The 16,133-nt window shown below is 37.2% G+C and overlaps 1 protein-coding gene and 1 long non-coding RNA gene across 4 annotated transcripts in view; one reads left to right on the top strand and one right to left on the bottom strand.

Moving 5' to 3' along the window:
- The window catches only part of LOC110454504 (alpha-(1,3)-fucosyltransferase C-like), a 71,428-nt gene extending 57,990 nt beyond the window's left edge, over positions 1-13,438 (top strand). For all 3 annotated transcript variants that reach the window (XM_021504022.1, XM_021504021.1, XM_021504023.1), the window contains exons 2-3: positions 9,679-9,799; positions 12,330-13,438. In XM_021504022.1, coding sequence (XP_021359697.1) covers positions 9,774-9,799; positions 12,330-13,422 — 1,119 coding nt within the window. In that variant the 5' untranslated portion in view covers positions 9,679-9,773 and the 3' untranslated portion in view covers positions 13,423-13,438. The remainder of the gene's footprint in view (positions 1-9,678; positions 9,800-12,329) is intronic.
- LOC110454506 lies at positions 7-1,560 on the bottom strand. The gene is made up of 3 exons (XR_002463384.1): positions 1,360-1,560; positions 526-630; positions 7-197 (listed from the first exon to the last, which is right to left on the bottom strand). It is a non-coding gene; the product is annotated as an uncharacterized LOC110454506 (long non-coding RNA).
- Positions 13,439-16,133: the final 2,695 nt, after the last annotated feature.

Here is a 16,133-nt window from a genome sequence, read left to right as displayed (position 1 = left end):
GGTATACATGTCATTGGTCAATGCCCTTTTTAATTAATGTCCAACAATATGGTATTTTCATCGTCACATATACAGCAATGTCTTGTTTTCTCCATTCAAAGGATTAGGAATCCCAGAAGGACAAAGCTCTTGCAGTGTCTTACAGAACACTGCATCCTGATGGTAGGTCTGGAATTCGCCAAGAAAAGTTGGACATTCTGGAGAAAAAAATAAAATCAAAATATTGTCATGAATCAGACATAGACACTGTAGATATGATAGTTGTGACTGTATGATATGCTTTTGTGGGAGAATAGCAATATATACTCTGCGAGGTCACCCATTCATTTTTTGAAATTTGACTAAAAGTTGGTTCATACTAAACCTACAATAAAACATAATATACCTTGAATACATCAGCATCATTTCATAGAAGAAACATATATTTTAAGTATATATACAGACCCCACTATGGAACTGTGTTTATGATAATAGGACTAAATTATCATAATAACACCTCATTTGGAATATACTTAAGCTAACCACCTGTTTCAGGACTGCCAGTCACTGGTAGTGAATTACAAAGCAAGTTTCCATCTCATGGTTTGCATGTCTTTAGAAAGCTTCTGTTGTTGTGTCTCGAGGATGTCGCTGAATAAAGAGGACAATTCAAATAACAATTAGTTAAAACTATGACAGGTTATCCATATAAATCTTGACATTCCATTTAGGTAACTAAACAAAATATTAAATTCTTTTATTGATCAGCATGAAGTTTAATTGTTGTGTGTTTAATATGTCTTTGTATTAAATGTCACCTAAGTGACAGGCATCTGGTTTCAAAAGCATATCCGATGGTCAGTTTACTGGAAGTAGTAAACTGATTGCATAATTATGAAGTCTATAATTTTATGGTGCTTAATTACTGAATCAATAGACAGAGTTGTTAACTATACATTAGGTTTCCTGCTTCAGTATTTTACATAATTAACTATAACATCAATCATATNTAATACCCTTATTTTTTATATGATTTTTATCTCAATTTACAGTCAGAATTTCAAACACTTGTGATTGGATACTTGATATCAAAGTTTTACTTTCTACACAACGTATTAAACGTGTCGCAACCTTCCAAGACCGACTTGTCCCTTTGTCAAGCTATGACAGCACCAATATCAGTTCTGTATTTCAGACATGCATTTGTAACGAACCCCTGTGTGCAGGGTTAACATTTTGCCAGTTACCAAATACTTGTGGGATTTCGTTATGGCTACGGCATCCTAACTATAAATATGACGATTTTCTGCTACGATACAAACAATTTTGGCTCAAACCTAAATAGATTACAGTTCAATTGCTGTCATAACCAAGACTTACCGCACTGTCGACTGCATTTTCCAAAATCTACCGCCACAATCGGGTATGTTTCCGGTTTAAGGGAGCGAGCATTATTTTCCGCGAATTTCGTTGGCGATTTAAGCGCCGGCTGTTGTCTTAATGAGAACTAAAATTCTAGAATTTTAGTTCCTCATTAAGACGACAAGCGGCGCTCCAGTCATAAACGATGTCGAAATCGCGATCGGTAAAACTAGCATAGCATGGAATGAAAACGCAATAGATTTGTAAACGAGTGAAACAATACAAATGAACATAGAATTAATACAAATGAACATAGAATTAGATTCAAAACCAGAAGTAACTAATTCTATAACTTATTAACTAGAGAAATAATACAAATGTACATAGAATTAGATTCCAAACCAGAAGTAACTAATTCTATAACTTATCAACTAGGGAAATAATACAAATGTACATAGAATTAGATTCCAAACCAGAAGTAACGAATTCTATAAAAAATAATTATGGCGGTGATCCCCTTCCATATGTTTGGACTTGTTGTAACACGTCGATCGCTAAAATTCGCACCCGCACCTTTATCTGTGATAGCCAGATGCGGTACGTCACAGTCACGTGGCAGAACAATACAGTATTCGCATGATGAGCACAACGGCTATGCCCCGTCGGTACGTTAAACTGTAAAATGAATTGAATATCTTCACAACCTGTTTCCTTTTTTTTTGAGGTGCCATTTGAGAATCCATATGATGTGAACGATCTGGTAAATTGTATTCAGATGTAAATTAATAAATTGAATAGACACACATACTATTACGTAACTACAACATCTAAACCTGAACCCCAGGGCTGAGTCAGCTATGAAATCAACGATACAGGTTTTCTTTGATGGAGCGTGGCGTTGTTGTCGGGGGCCAACAAAGGGGTATTTGAACGACTGTTCTCAAAACATCGTGGCGGAAGGCGTTACCCGAGTTTGGCGGTACAACGGGTGTATTTAAGTGTGGGGAAATCGGTTCTGACAAAGTTGATGGCGGTATGCGAGTTTGGCGGTACAAAGGGTGGCGATACATCGAGGTTATACTGTAATGTTCCAATAATACCGTTTGGTATACGTCCTCGATGCGGAGTGTATACTGTTAACACGCTTCCGGTTTGTCCGTCCGTCCGTCTGTCTGTTAACACTTTCTTGTAAGCGCAAATAGTCCCACAGTTTTCAACCGAATGTCATATGAAATATGTGCTACATATATGATATGAAGAGTCAAAAGAGTAATGCCCCTTTTTAACTTCAATGTATTCCTTTTTATAACACTTTCATTTGAGCACATATAATATATTCACACAGTTTTTAAGCGAAAATTAGGATTTTTTGTACGTAGCTACACAGGTAGTCATATGAATATTTCCATATCGTAAATCTGAATCTCAAGCCTTTTCTACCAGAGGTATGGCCCTTTTTGCGGTTTTTTTATTTGGTATAAGCCTTTCTAGTAGTGTGAAACTCGTGACCACGCCTAATTCCACTGAAAAAATATACTCCACAGGTGGAATTTCGCCATAACCTAATAGCTGGATTTTTTTTCTGGCATTGTTTTCATGAAACAATAGTTTCAAAACATATTATCTGTTGGAGCTAAAAGTTGTATTTATTTAAGTCACAAAGGGTTGTAAAGGCAACCTCTCCCTTTCGCTGTAAATCTTTAGACCTTTAGTGTCATTCCATTACCCTGTATCACCACTAGACCCAACCCTCGATATCCAGGGGTTAAGCTCACTAACGCTCTCTGAACCCCTGGAATATGTCATAGCAAAATTGAAGGCTCAGTGTGCAGCACCATGTGGACGAGACGAGACTAGTTGTGCCTCAAAATAATCTCGCGGTCGTGTAACCATAACACATAGTGGCTGTGAAGTCTGGCGTTGCTTCTCTGTAATCTTTAAAGAACAAGTATCAGACGAGTGATTGGTCAGGTTTTGTTACCAGACACCAATCAAATTTTGAAAAGACTTATTCCAGGGGAGTAGAGAGCGAAAGTGAGCGTAACCCCTGGATTTCGAGGATGCACTAGTCCTAAATGGGCAAAGTGGTCATATGGTGTAGTTTAAGGTTAACTTAGGTTTTTTGCATTGGTAAACAAAATTGTCCAATGAGTGCCGATAACTTCGTATTCGCAGTGATTATTTGGGAACTGATATTGTTAGCGTGACATACGGAGGGAAATGCAAATTCATCTGCAATTTTGTTTTATTAATTAAACAATCACTGTTTAAAGCGATTTGATTAAAACAATAAATTCCCGATTTCTTCCTTAAATTAATTAACTTTTGGTTAATGTAGATTTTTTTTATCAGAAGTTCATTTAAGTGCTCGTAAAAGAGTCTAGCATAAAAACATAAAAAAGAAAAATGCGAATTTTGATATTGATTTGATATTATGAACCTTGCCACCACTCGAAAGTGATAAATGGGATAAAAGTGACTAACCCATTCATCAGCAGAGTCTAACATATTATATTTTTAATGATAAACGCAGCACACACACTCACACATCAACACATACACAGGCGATTGCATACTGTATCAATTACCACGTTGTAAAGATGCAATTACCTGCGTGTGCTACGCAGATGTCATATCCATAAACCTATTGAACGTGACAATAAGTCAAGTTTTGCAAAACAACTGGAGTGGATCAAATATCGAAATCGATCCTCGTCTCCGTTGCAATACTCCAACCAAACAATACTCATTGCTTATTATAAACTAGCTCCACCGAACGTCAAATTTGTTCGTACACCGTCGTCCTGGTCGGTTAGTGCTCATAGGGCATTGCAATCAGGTACAGTGTATCAAAAATTATTTCTCATAATTTGTCTACAATGGAAGAGTAGTAAATATATTTACATTTTTCAGGTGAATAGTTCATAGCTATTTCTTACATTTGAATGATCAACTGACACAATTTCGTTTATTCATTAAAAGAAACAGGCTGAAATTTGCTTAAGCCTGGATTTACTCCGCCTACATGCATGTCCTTGGAATGACAAAAATGCATTTCATATTAACTGTTTGGAATTTTGAGATATTGCTTAGACCTGTAATTAAGTTAGGTAAGTAGGAAATGGATTATATTTTTCAATTAATTACCATATATTTATTTAGGAGATCGGCTTCTCTTATATTTCACCGATAAATTACCTGAACTCTCTCACGTACGACCCCTCACTCAGGAGTTACTTTTTAGCAGGACAATTTTAGCTAACAAAAAATAAAGCATATCAATGAGGACATATCTTGTTCATGGTTGTAGTAACAATATCGATTACATATTTAATACAATGATTTTCTTATTTTTATCATTCTAAAAAAACGGCATTTTTAGATAAAAAAAACCACCCGTTTTGTAATTTTGGATCAAGAGCTTATATCACAAATAATTATAAAGCTAACAATGCTTATCGCGAAACATTTCCTACTTTGTCCAGTGTACAGATAGTTTCCCTTTCAGTCAGCCTTGTTGGCTTTGAGCTGATTTGTTATTTTATACTGTGTTTATATCTGTCATCATCCTTGACATAAGACGCTTTTACTTACAGTTTTTCCTGGTAATAGTAAGAACATTGTTACTAAACATTGGAGAATTCCACCGTTGTTTGTGTATACTCTACTAAACAATGGAGAACTCCACCGTTGTTTGTGTATACTCTACTAAACAATGGAGAACTCGACCGTTGTTTGTGTATACTCTACTAAACATTGGAAAACTCCACCGTTGTTAGTGTATACTCTACTAAACATTGGAGAACTCCACCGTTGTTTGTGTATACTCTACTAAACATTGGAGAACTCCACCGTTGTTTGTGTATACTCTACTAAACAATGGAGAACTCCACCGTTGTTTGTGTATACTCTACTAAACAATGGAGAACTCCACCGTTGTTTGTGTATACTCTACTAAACAATGGAGAACTCCACCGTTGTTTGTGTATACTCTACTAAACAATGGAGAACTCCACCGTTGTTTGTGTATACTCTACTAAACAATGGAGAACTCCACCGTTGTTTGTGTATACTCTACTAAACAATGGAGAACTCCACCGTTGTTTGTGTATACTCTACTAAACAATGGAGAACTCCACCGTTGTTTGTGTATACTCTACTAAACAATGGAGAACTCCACCGTTGTTTGTGTATACTCTACTAAACAATGGAGAACTCCACCGTTGTTTGTGTATACTCTACTAAACAATGGAGAACTCCACCGTTGTTTGTGTATACTCTACTAAACAATGGAGAACTCCACCGTTGTTTGTGTATACTCTACTAAACAATGGAGAACTCCACCGTTGTTTGTGTATACTCTACTAAACAATGGAGAACTCCACCGTTGTTTGTGTATACTCTACTAAACAATGGAGAACTCCACCGTTGTTTGTGTATACTCTACTAAACAATGGAGAACTCCACCGTTGTTTGTGTATACTCTACTAAACAATGGAGAACTCCACCGTTGTTTGTGTATACTCTACTAAACAATGGAGAACTCCACCGTTGTTTGTGTATACTCTACTAAACAATGGAGAACTCCACCGTTGTTTGTGTATACTCTACTAAACAATGGAGAACTCCACCGTTGTTTGTGTATACTCTACTAAACAATGGAGAACTCCACCGTTGTTTGTGTATACTCTACTAAACAATGGAGAACTCCACCGTTGTTTGTGTATACTCTACTAAACAATGGAGAACTCCACCGTTGTTTGTGTATACTCTACTAAACAATGGAGAACTCCACCGTTGTTTGTGTATACTCTACTAAACAATGGAGAACTCCACCGTTGTTTGTGTATACTCTACTAAACAATGGAGAACTCCACCGTTGTTTGTGTATACTCTACTAAACAATGGAGAACTCCACCGTTGTTTGTGTATACTCTACTAAACAATGGAGAACTCCACCGTTGTTTGTGTATACTCTACTAAACAATGGAGAACTCCACCGTTGTTTGTGTATACTCTACTAAACAATGGAGAACTCCACCGTTGTTTGTGTATACTCTACTAAACAATGGAGAACTCCACCGTTGTTTGTGTATACTCTACTAAACAATGGAGAACTCCACCGTTGTTTGTGTATACTCTACTAAACAATGGAGAACTCCACCGTTGTTTGTGTATACTCTACTAAACAATGGAGAACTCCACCGTTGTTTGTGTATACTCTACTAAACAATGGAGAACTCCACCGTTGTTTGTGTATACTCTACTAAACAATGGAGAACTCCACCGTTGTTTGTGTATACTCTACTAAACAATGGAGAACTCCACCGTTGTTTGTGTATACTCTACTAAACAATGGAGAACTCCACCGTTGTTTGTGTATACTCTACTAAACAATGGAGAACTCCACCGTTGTTTGTGTATACTCTACTAAACAATGGAGAACTCCACCGTTGTTTGTGTATACTCTACTAAACAATGGAGAACTCCACCGTTGTTTGTGTATACTCTACTAAACAATGGAGAACTCCACCGTTGTTTGTGTATACTCTACTAAACAATGGAGAACTCCACCGTTGTTTGTGTATACTCTACTAAACAATGGAGAACTCCACCGTTGTTTGTGTATACTCTACTAAACAATGGAGAACTCCACCGTTGTTTGTGTATACTCTACTAAACAATGGAGAACTCCACCGTTGTTTGTGTATACTCTACTAAACAATGGAGAACTCCACCGTTGTTTGTGTATACTCTACTAAACAATGGAGAACTCCACCGTTGTTTGTGTATACTCTACTAAACAATGGAGAACTCCACCGTTGTTTGTGTATACTCTACTAAACAATGGAGAACTCCACCGTTGTTTGTGTATACTCTACTAAACAATGGAGAACTCCACCGTTGTTTGTGTATACTCTACTAAACAATGGAGAACTCCACCGTTGTTTGTGTATACTCTACTAAACAATGGAGAACTCCACCGTTGTTTGTGTATACTCTACTAAACAATGGAGAACTCCACCGTTGTTTGTGTATACTCTACTAAACAATGGAGAACTCCACCGTTGTTTGTGTATACTCTACTAAACAATGGAGAACTCCACCGTTGTTTGTGTATACTCTACTAAACAATGGAGAACTCCACCGTTGTTTGTGTATACTCTACTAAACAATGGAGAACTCCACCGTTGTTTGTGTATACTCTACTAAACAATGGAGAACTCCACCGTTGTTTGTGTATACTCTACTAAACAATGGAGAACTCCACCGTTGTTTGTGTATACTCTACTAAACAATGGAGAACTCCACCGTTGTTTGTGTATACTCTACTAAACAATGGAGAACTCCACCGTTGTTTGTGTATACTCTACTAAACAATGGAGAACTCCACCGTTGTTTGTGTATACTCTACTAAACAATGGAGAACTCCACCGTTGTTTGTGTATACTCTACTAAACAATGGAGAACTCCACCGTTGTTTGTGTATACTCTACTAAACAATGGAGAACTCCACCGTTGTTTGTGTATACTCTACTAAACAATGGAGAACTCCACCGTTGTTTGTGTATACTCTACTAAACAATGGAGAACTCCACCGTTGTTTGTGTATACTCTACTAAACAATGGAGAACTCCACCGTTGTTTGTGTATACTCTACTAAACAATGGAGAACTCCACCGTTGTTTGTGTATACTCTACTAAACAATGGAGAACTCCACCGTTGTTTGTGTATACTCTACTAAACAATGGAGAACTCCACCGTTGTTTGTGTATACTCTACTAAACAATGGAGAACTCCACCGTTGTTTGTGTATACTCTACTAAACAATGGAGAACTCCACCGTTGTTTGTGTATACTCTACTAAACAATGGAGAACTCCACCGTTGTTTGTGTATACTCTACTAAACAATGGAGAACTCCACCGTTGTTTGTGTATACTCTACTAAACAATGGAGAACTCCACCGTTGTTTGTGTATACTCTACTAAACAATGGAGAACTCCACCGTTGTTTGTGTATACTCTACTAAACAATGGAGAACTCGACCGTTATTAGTGTATACTCTACTAAACATTGGAGAACCCCACCGTTGTTCGTGTATACTCTACTAAACATTGGAGAACTCCACCGTTGTTTGTGTATACTCTACTAAACATTGGAGAACTCCACCGTTGTTTGTGTATACTCCATTTAACATTGGAGAACTCCACCGTTGTTTGTGTATACTCTACTAAACAATGGAGAACTCGACCGTTATTAGTGTATACTCTACTAAACATTGGAGAACCCCACCGTTGTTCGTGTATATTCTACTAAACATTGGAGAACTCCACCGTTGTTAGTGTATACTCCATTAAACATTGGAGAACTCCACCGTTGTTTGTGTATACTCTATTAATCATTGGAGAACTCCACCGTTGTTTGTGTATACTCTACTAAACATTGGAGAACTCCACCGTTGTTTGTGTATCCTCTACTAAACATTGGAGAACTCCACCGTTGTTAGTGTATACTCTACTAAACAATGGAGAACTCGACCGTTGTTAGTGTATACTCTACTAAACAATGGAGAACTCGACCGTTGTTTGTGTATACTCCATTAAACATTGGAGAACTCCACCGTTTTTTGTGTATACTCTATTAAACATTGGAAAACCCCACCGTTGTTTGTGTATACTCTACAGTAAGCCCCTTGATTTTGTTTTAGATATCACTGGTGTGAATTTAAGAAACAACATTTCTATTCACCTGGTAGCTCACTTGGTAGGAGAGACGGTATGACGGTCCGAGGTCCAGTGTTCAAATCCTCAGAATTTAGATTTTATTTCATCGTTTTTATTTTTTCATAAAATAAAACCCGAAACATATGTTTTCCTTTTCGGCAATGATTTATCAAAGCAAAAAACACGCAAGAATTAAACAGTTTTCAATACATATTTGCAGTTGTTGGTAGTGCTACGGGAATCCTTAAGGCGTATGTTTGTGGGCTATTATTTCCAATATCTAACGCCGTGCCAGTGCACATTGTTTATGTGACCAAATGTCACCTTATAGACAACAGTTTCATCAATGGCATTAGTTTACATTGTTTTTGATGCATGTTAATTAACCAAGCAGTTTCCATTCTTCTGTGAAGAAAAATGAGCTCTCACAAGTCTACATTGACATGTGTGCGGAAAAAAATTCTGAATGCTGAAGGTGATTATCGCCATAGTTTATAGCCACAAGTAGAACATTTCTTGACGATACACAAAATCAGCTCGGCGCCATTGAATAGCCATTATCTACGTCTTAGCTAGGTGCCATTGTTATCAAATGCTTGTTATGTTTCAGTATGTGAATGTGGGAGAAGGCGTTACAACTAAGACACAGAGAACGTTGCTTGTGACAGGAACTAAATACAAGTTGTTGGGATCTATTTACACACAATGGCGTCAAATTCCAGTTCGAGCAGGTAAGGATAAAGTCCTACTTCATCATTGTCATACAGGTAAACATTTTAGGACCCCAAGTACATGAATATCTGTCCACTGTTTAGGACCAATGTAATGATACAATATAACAAACAGTGTAGCATGTGATATTACAGATTCTGAAAGGTTGTCATCAAGAAAGACGTGGAAACGAAGTGAACCTTGTAATGTGCACAGAAGCATTTAAGTCTACCGAAAGAAGTCATGAAGTGGCTCAATTATAAAGGATATGTTTTGTTGTTTTGTTAGGAAGGAGGAGATTCAGTATAAAATAGCGGGTTGTTTCTGATACAGTAGTAGTGTTGATTGTGCATAAGACAATGGTAAGGAATTTTTGTGAAATCGAAGATAATATTCAATGACAAGAAAAAAAGTCGTTTCTTTTAAACTTAGTCGAGAACAGTGATGAGTTGAAGTTCGCAGATTCTAAACTTTCGAAAACCATGTTGAATTTCGTTAAGGATTCTGTAATGCTCTTTGTTTCCAATAATACTACTATTAATGATGTGGCCTGAAAAAAATAATCACATAAATATACAAGACTGGTCGGTAAATTGCATCTGTGTGTCGGTCCAACAGATAAGTTTGGCGACATCCCTTTCAAAGTTCCAATTTCATGTGTTTTAGTTAATTCATAGATGGTCGGCTGGTCTGTTAATTGCAGCTGTGTATCAGTCATCCCACCCTCTTATCAGTTTGAAAAATATTACCATCTTTGCATGACTAATCTTTTACGCCAGTATTGAAAGAACGTTGTTATAAATGAGTGACTTTGCGAGGATATATACCATCAAGTAGACTTCATTATCAGTGACTCTATTGGTGTTGCTAGTGCTATAAGGGCTTGGAACTGTGAAACGGGTGCGTCCAATGATATCTGTTAGTGTTGCGTTAGCCATGAGGATTCGAAGTTTGAAAGGGATGACGCCAAAGGTGTCTGTTTTTGCTGATTTCGCTATAAGGTTTTTGAACTCGAAATGGGATGTCGCCAAGGGTCTTTGTTGGTGTTGATTTTGCCATGTGGGCTTTCAACTTTGAATAGGATGTCGACAAGGGTTTCAGTTGGTGTTGTTTTAGCCATGATGATTAGACTTTTGAATGGGAAGACGCCAAAGGTGTATGTTTTTGTTGAGTTTGTCATTAGGGTTTCAACTTTGAATGGATTGTCGTCAAGGGTCTTTGTTGGTGTAGACTTTGTCATTAGGGCTTGGAACTTTGAGTGAGATGTTGACAAGCGTCTCTGTTGGTGATGATATTGCCATAAAGGCTTGGTACTTTGATTGGATGTCGCTCAGGGTGTCTGCCGGTGTTGCTGTTGTCATGAGGATTGTAACTCTGATTGGATGTCGCTAAGGGTCTCTGTTGGTGTTGATTAAACCATGAGCCCCTTGCAACTTTGACTGGGATCCCGCCAAGGGTCTGTGTTAGTATAAATTTTGCCATTATGATTAGAACTTTGAATGGGATGACGCAAACGGTGTCTGTTTTTGTTGATTGTGCTATAAGGGTTTTAAACTTTGAATGGGATGTCGCCGAGCGTTTCTGTTAGTGTTGCGTTAGCCATGAGGATTAGGACTTTGCATGGGATGTTTCCAAAGGTCTCTGTTGGTCTTGATATTGCCAAAGGGGCTTCGAACTTTGAATGGAATGTCGCCAAGGGTCTCTCTTGGTGGTCATTTAGCTATTAGGATTAGTACTTTCAATGGGATGTCGCCGATGGTCTCTATTGGTGTTGCTTTTGTCATAGGGGCTTGTAACTTTCAATGGGATGCGGCCAATGCTTATGATATCCTTCAGATAAGCGGAAAGGTTTTTTTTTTTGCCCTTTTCCCTGAGCGTTATTTCTAAATCATCATCCTTGTTGGACTTTCTGGCTTTGTTTTAACGACTGTTTTTCTTTGTACTGAAGTACTAGTAATAAATCTGAGTGATTGCACACAGGTTGGAAGATATGTTGCTGGTTAATTTTGTAGTAAAATAATTTTTATATATTTTTATTCAAGAAGTCAACGGTGCCATAATTCTTCCTCTGATATGATTTCATTGGCCAGTTGTTGGTTTCCAAGTTTGACTTCTTTTAATCATAGGATTGTCCATATTAGCCGGCTTACCAAAGTTAATCAGTCTTTTAGGCTGCTTTATTCTTGCTTGACATAGTTTCTGCCTAAACAAAACAATAGTATTGTCATCTTAGCTTGGAAAGTGTTTTAATTTGTCAATAACAGAGAAACAAGTTTTGAAGAAAATATTTAGAATGCTGTTCTAGTAAGGAAGACACATATTTGTTATAGTCTTAAATTTCAGATCATTTCAATGATTTTTGAATTCGCGTTGAATGAATAACGCCTTTGGTGTTTATTGAAGGAAGTGGTCATTGAATGTTTAGATAATGTGATCTCCTGCTACCAAGACGCTGACTCCTATGTTTAAGTATAGACATTAAGTGTCAAATTACTTTGTGTATGGTTACTTAACAAAGAAATTACCATATAACCTTTTCATCATTTCCAGGTTTCCGCTGATGACGATGTTGTTCAGTCTGTTTCTGATACTCGGAATAGCTCTGTACGTTGTGTTGTACCAAGGAACAACAGTGATAAACTTGAAACCTCATATGCGTGCTATAGGGAGTATGTTTATAGCACCGCCCCCTCCTAAACCAAAACCAGTGAAGCGTGTCACCTATTATAACAGACCACCGTGGATAAGCCAACACGTGTTCGACACGTGTGACGACCGGTGCGAGATGATTTCGTCATCAAACTATAAAAATAGTGACGCAGTTGTGTTCCATGCTCCTGATATACATATGGGTACACCTTTGAGGAAATACAGAGGACAGACCTGGGTGTTTCATGCTATGGAACCGCCGTTTCTCATTCCAAGTTTCAAAAATTGGAAACGGTTATTCAACTGGACACTTAGCTACAGACGAGATGCCGACCTTTTTAATCCATATAGTACTTTTACACGTAGAAAAGACGTAGGGAATAAGGATACACAGCATATTATTAGGTGGGAGAATAAAACTAGGAATCTTGGATGGATAGTTTCACATTGTGGAATTGAAAGTCAAAGACTAAAATACGTAGAAAAACTTAAACAAACTATTGATGTTGATGCATTTGGCCGATGCGGGAAGCTTCACTGCCCGAGAGGCCAATGGCAAGAGTGTCTCGAAAGGTATAAATTCTATGCATCGTTTGAAAATGCTCTATGCATAGACTACATAACGGAAAAGAGCTTCCGGGTATTCGAACGGAACGTAGATTCAATACCTGTTACCCGTGGTGCTCCTGACTATTCTATGTTCCTCCCCCCGGGATCTTTCGTAAACACTAGAAACTTCTCATCAAGTAGAAATTTAGGTACATTTTTAAAAAGGTTATCAGATGACAAACCTACTTTTATGACATATTTTAAGTGGCGTCACTACTACAAAGCTGAAGATCAGATAGATAGTAAGATGGGGTTTTGTGAATTATGTAGGAGATTACATAATCCTACACAGAAATATAGACGTCTGTATGAGGATATTGATGAGTGGTTAAGACAGGGATCATTACCTCGACGTTCTTGTAGACCTGTTATAGACATAATATAATGTTGTTCTGGCCTTCTTTAATTATTGTGTATTATTCAGGGGCGTTGAAAATTGAGTTTCATTCAGGAACGATGACTTTTGTGTATCGATCAGAGGCGATGATATTTGTGTTTTTTTCATGGAAGATGACAATTGAATATCGTGCAGGAGCGAAGATATTTTTGTAGTTTTCTGGGACGATGACATCTAGGTCATAGTCAGTGGCGATGACATTTGTGTATCATTCAAGGCCTATCTTGTGATTCACGACCAACTTACATCCCCTACCTGGTGATACACACCAAATAGCATCGCTTATCATGTGACACATTACAAGTTTTAACACCTGTTCTGTAATAAACATCATGTTAACACCCCTATTATGTGGCACACATCATAGTAGCATCACCTATCCTGTGATACATCATAGTAGCATCACATTTCCTGTGCTACATCATAGAAGCATCACATTTCCTGTGCTACATCATAGAAGCATCACCTTTCCTGTGATACATCATAGTAGCATCACCTTTCCTGTGATACATCATAGTAGCATCACCTTACCTGTGATACATCATAGTAGCATCACCTATCCAGTGATACATCATAGTAGCATCACATTTCCTGTCCTACATCATAGAAGCATCACATTTCCTGTGCTACATCATAGAAGCATCCCCTTTCCTGTGATACATCATAGTAGCATCACCTTACCTGTGATACATCATAGTAGCATCACCTATCCTGTGATACACATCTAAACTACACGACAAGTTTCAACACCTAATCTGTTACTGGGACATCACGGTGAAGTGTATATTATTAGGACTTTTCATCAAATAAAAAAGCTCGCTGTTGGGTCAAAAGTCACCATTTCTTTAAAAACATTCATTTTTCATCTTCTACAGATCGATGGAGGATGTCATTCCGATGAAGTTGATGTTTTAAGTTTTTCTGTAACATTTACCGTTAAGGTTGTACTCGCAATATTTTAAAACTTGTTTTACTCCAATATCAATGACAAATATGTCGTTTAGTTGTTATGGAAAAGGTTTCCCCAGATATCCTCTAACCTTTGGTAACATTTTCAACTTCATCGATAAAAAAAAATGGCCGCCATGACGTCATAGAGTAAAATCTTTAAAACCGCTATAACTCGAAAACCGTTGATTGCACAGAATATGTGAATAGATAATTTCCATATCTAACTTTTTCTCACTACATGTTAATACAAAATATTTCAAATTAAAAAGTGCGCCCTTGGTCGAAGTTAACCAATTTTTTTAAAAACATTCATTTTTCATTTTTTTTTTTTAATTCTTCAAAAGATCAATGAAGAATGTCATTCCGATGAATTTGATGTCTTTAGTTTTTCTGTAACATTTATCGTTTACGTTGTACGCCATTTTGAATATTTCCTCTGATCTTTTGAAATGCTGACAATATGTTAAAACTTCAACGATCTTCTTCTCCAATTCTGCCATCGCAATAATAACCACAATTAATAAATGTATTCCTCTAGGGGCCCTTACGAACTTATGTTACTTTTTGGAGCAATTAATATTCCAAGATGGACGCCACGAACTCTGATTGGTTAACAGCCTATACCAATATATTTCGTTAACGATATCAAACACGAGGTTGATCTTTGGATATCATATAGAGATAACGAAGGGCAAACCTTTTCTTTCATACTGTTTTAACAAAAAATGTCAACTTCCGGTTTTCGGCAGGGGTCAAAGTTAAAATGCACTATATTGGGTAACAACCTTAAAACTCTTCTTCTTAAGTTTCACATGGTCTAGAGTCTTGATATTTATAAATAAAAATTCTGAGATGTCAGGGTATCAGTTATGAAAAAATGGTTGACATTGATCAACTATCAAGGTCACAATCAAGGTCACAAACGTCATGTGCTATTTCAAGATGATGACTTCAAAAAACTTTTTCTAATACAAGGCCTAGAGTCCTACTATTTGATACATTGACATGGTCAGATGATTGACTATCAAGTTTGAAAAAATATTGACCTTGAATGATATGTGTAAAAATATTGAAACCACTTTTTCTGAATTACCAATAACTCCAGGGTAACGATGTTTGACAAAGAAGCATGCTTGAATGAAGGGCTTTAAAGTGTGTGCAAATGAACGACCTTGACCTACTCCAAATATAATTTCAAAGGTGAAAGTCAAAAAACCATTTTCATTTTTGTGCGATTGTGAAGTGCTTTCATCACTCTCAGTACTTTGATTTGTATCAAGACATCTAATACACGCTGGTAATACTACATCGATTACTACGCACTCTCAATCTTAAAAGTCGCGACAGTTTACATCTCTACTGCTGTGGGTAAACATCAGCCTGTCTTTGGCATTGCAAACCCAACCGATATAGTCAAAAACCTATTTCAATTCATCATCCTGACGTACATAGTGGAACGACTATATTTTACGGACTACCTTCCTATACAACTAAGCCCATTGGCTGCCTATATTTATCAAGTCTTTCTCTGACGTCATTTCGCACTCCGGGAATCCCGCACTACTAAGTCAGCTACTGTAGACTTTCACAGGTTATTATTAGAAGGCCAAATCAGTCCTTACAGTGAAAAGCCCGTCAAATTGTTAGCCAACAATTTCTAGTTCTTATTCTTCTTCTTCTTTAAAAACATTAATTTTTCATTTTTTTTAAAATTCTTCTACATATCGAAGGCGAATGCCATTCCGATT

Source organism: Mizuhopecten yessoensis, unplaced genomic scaffold, assembly GCF_002113885.1.
Source record: "Mizuhopecten yessoensis strain PY_sf001 unplaced genomic scaffold, ASM211388v2 scaffold7903, whole genome shotgun sequence".
NCBI lineage: Eukaryota > Metazoa > Mollusca > Bivalvia > Pectinida > Pectinidae > Mizuhopecten > Mizuhopecten yessoensis.
This window is presented reverse-complemented; position numbering and strand designations above follow the sequence as displayed.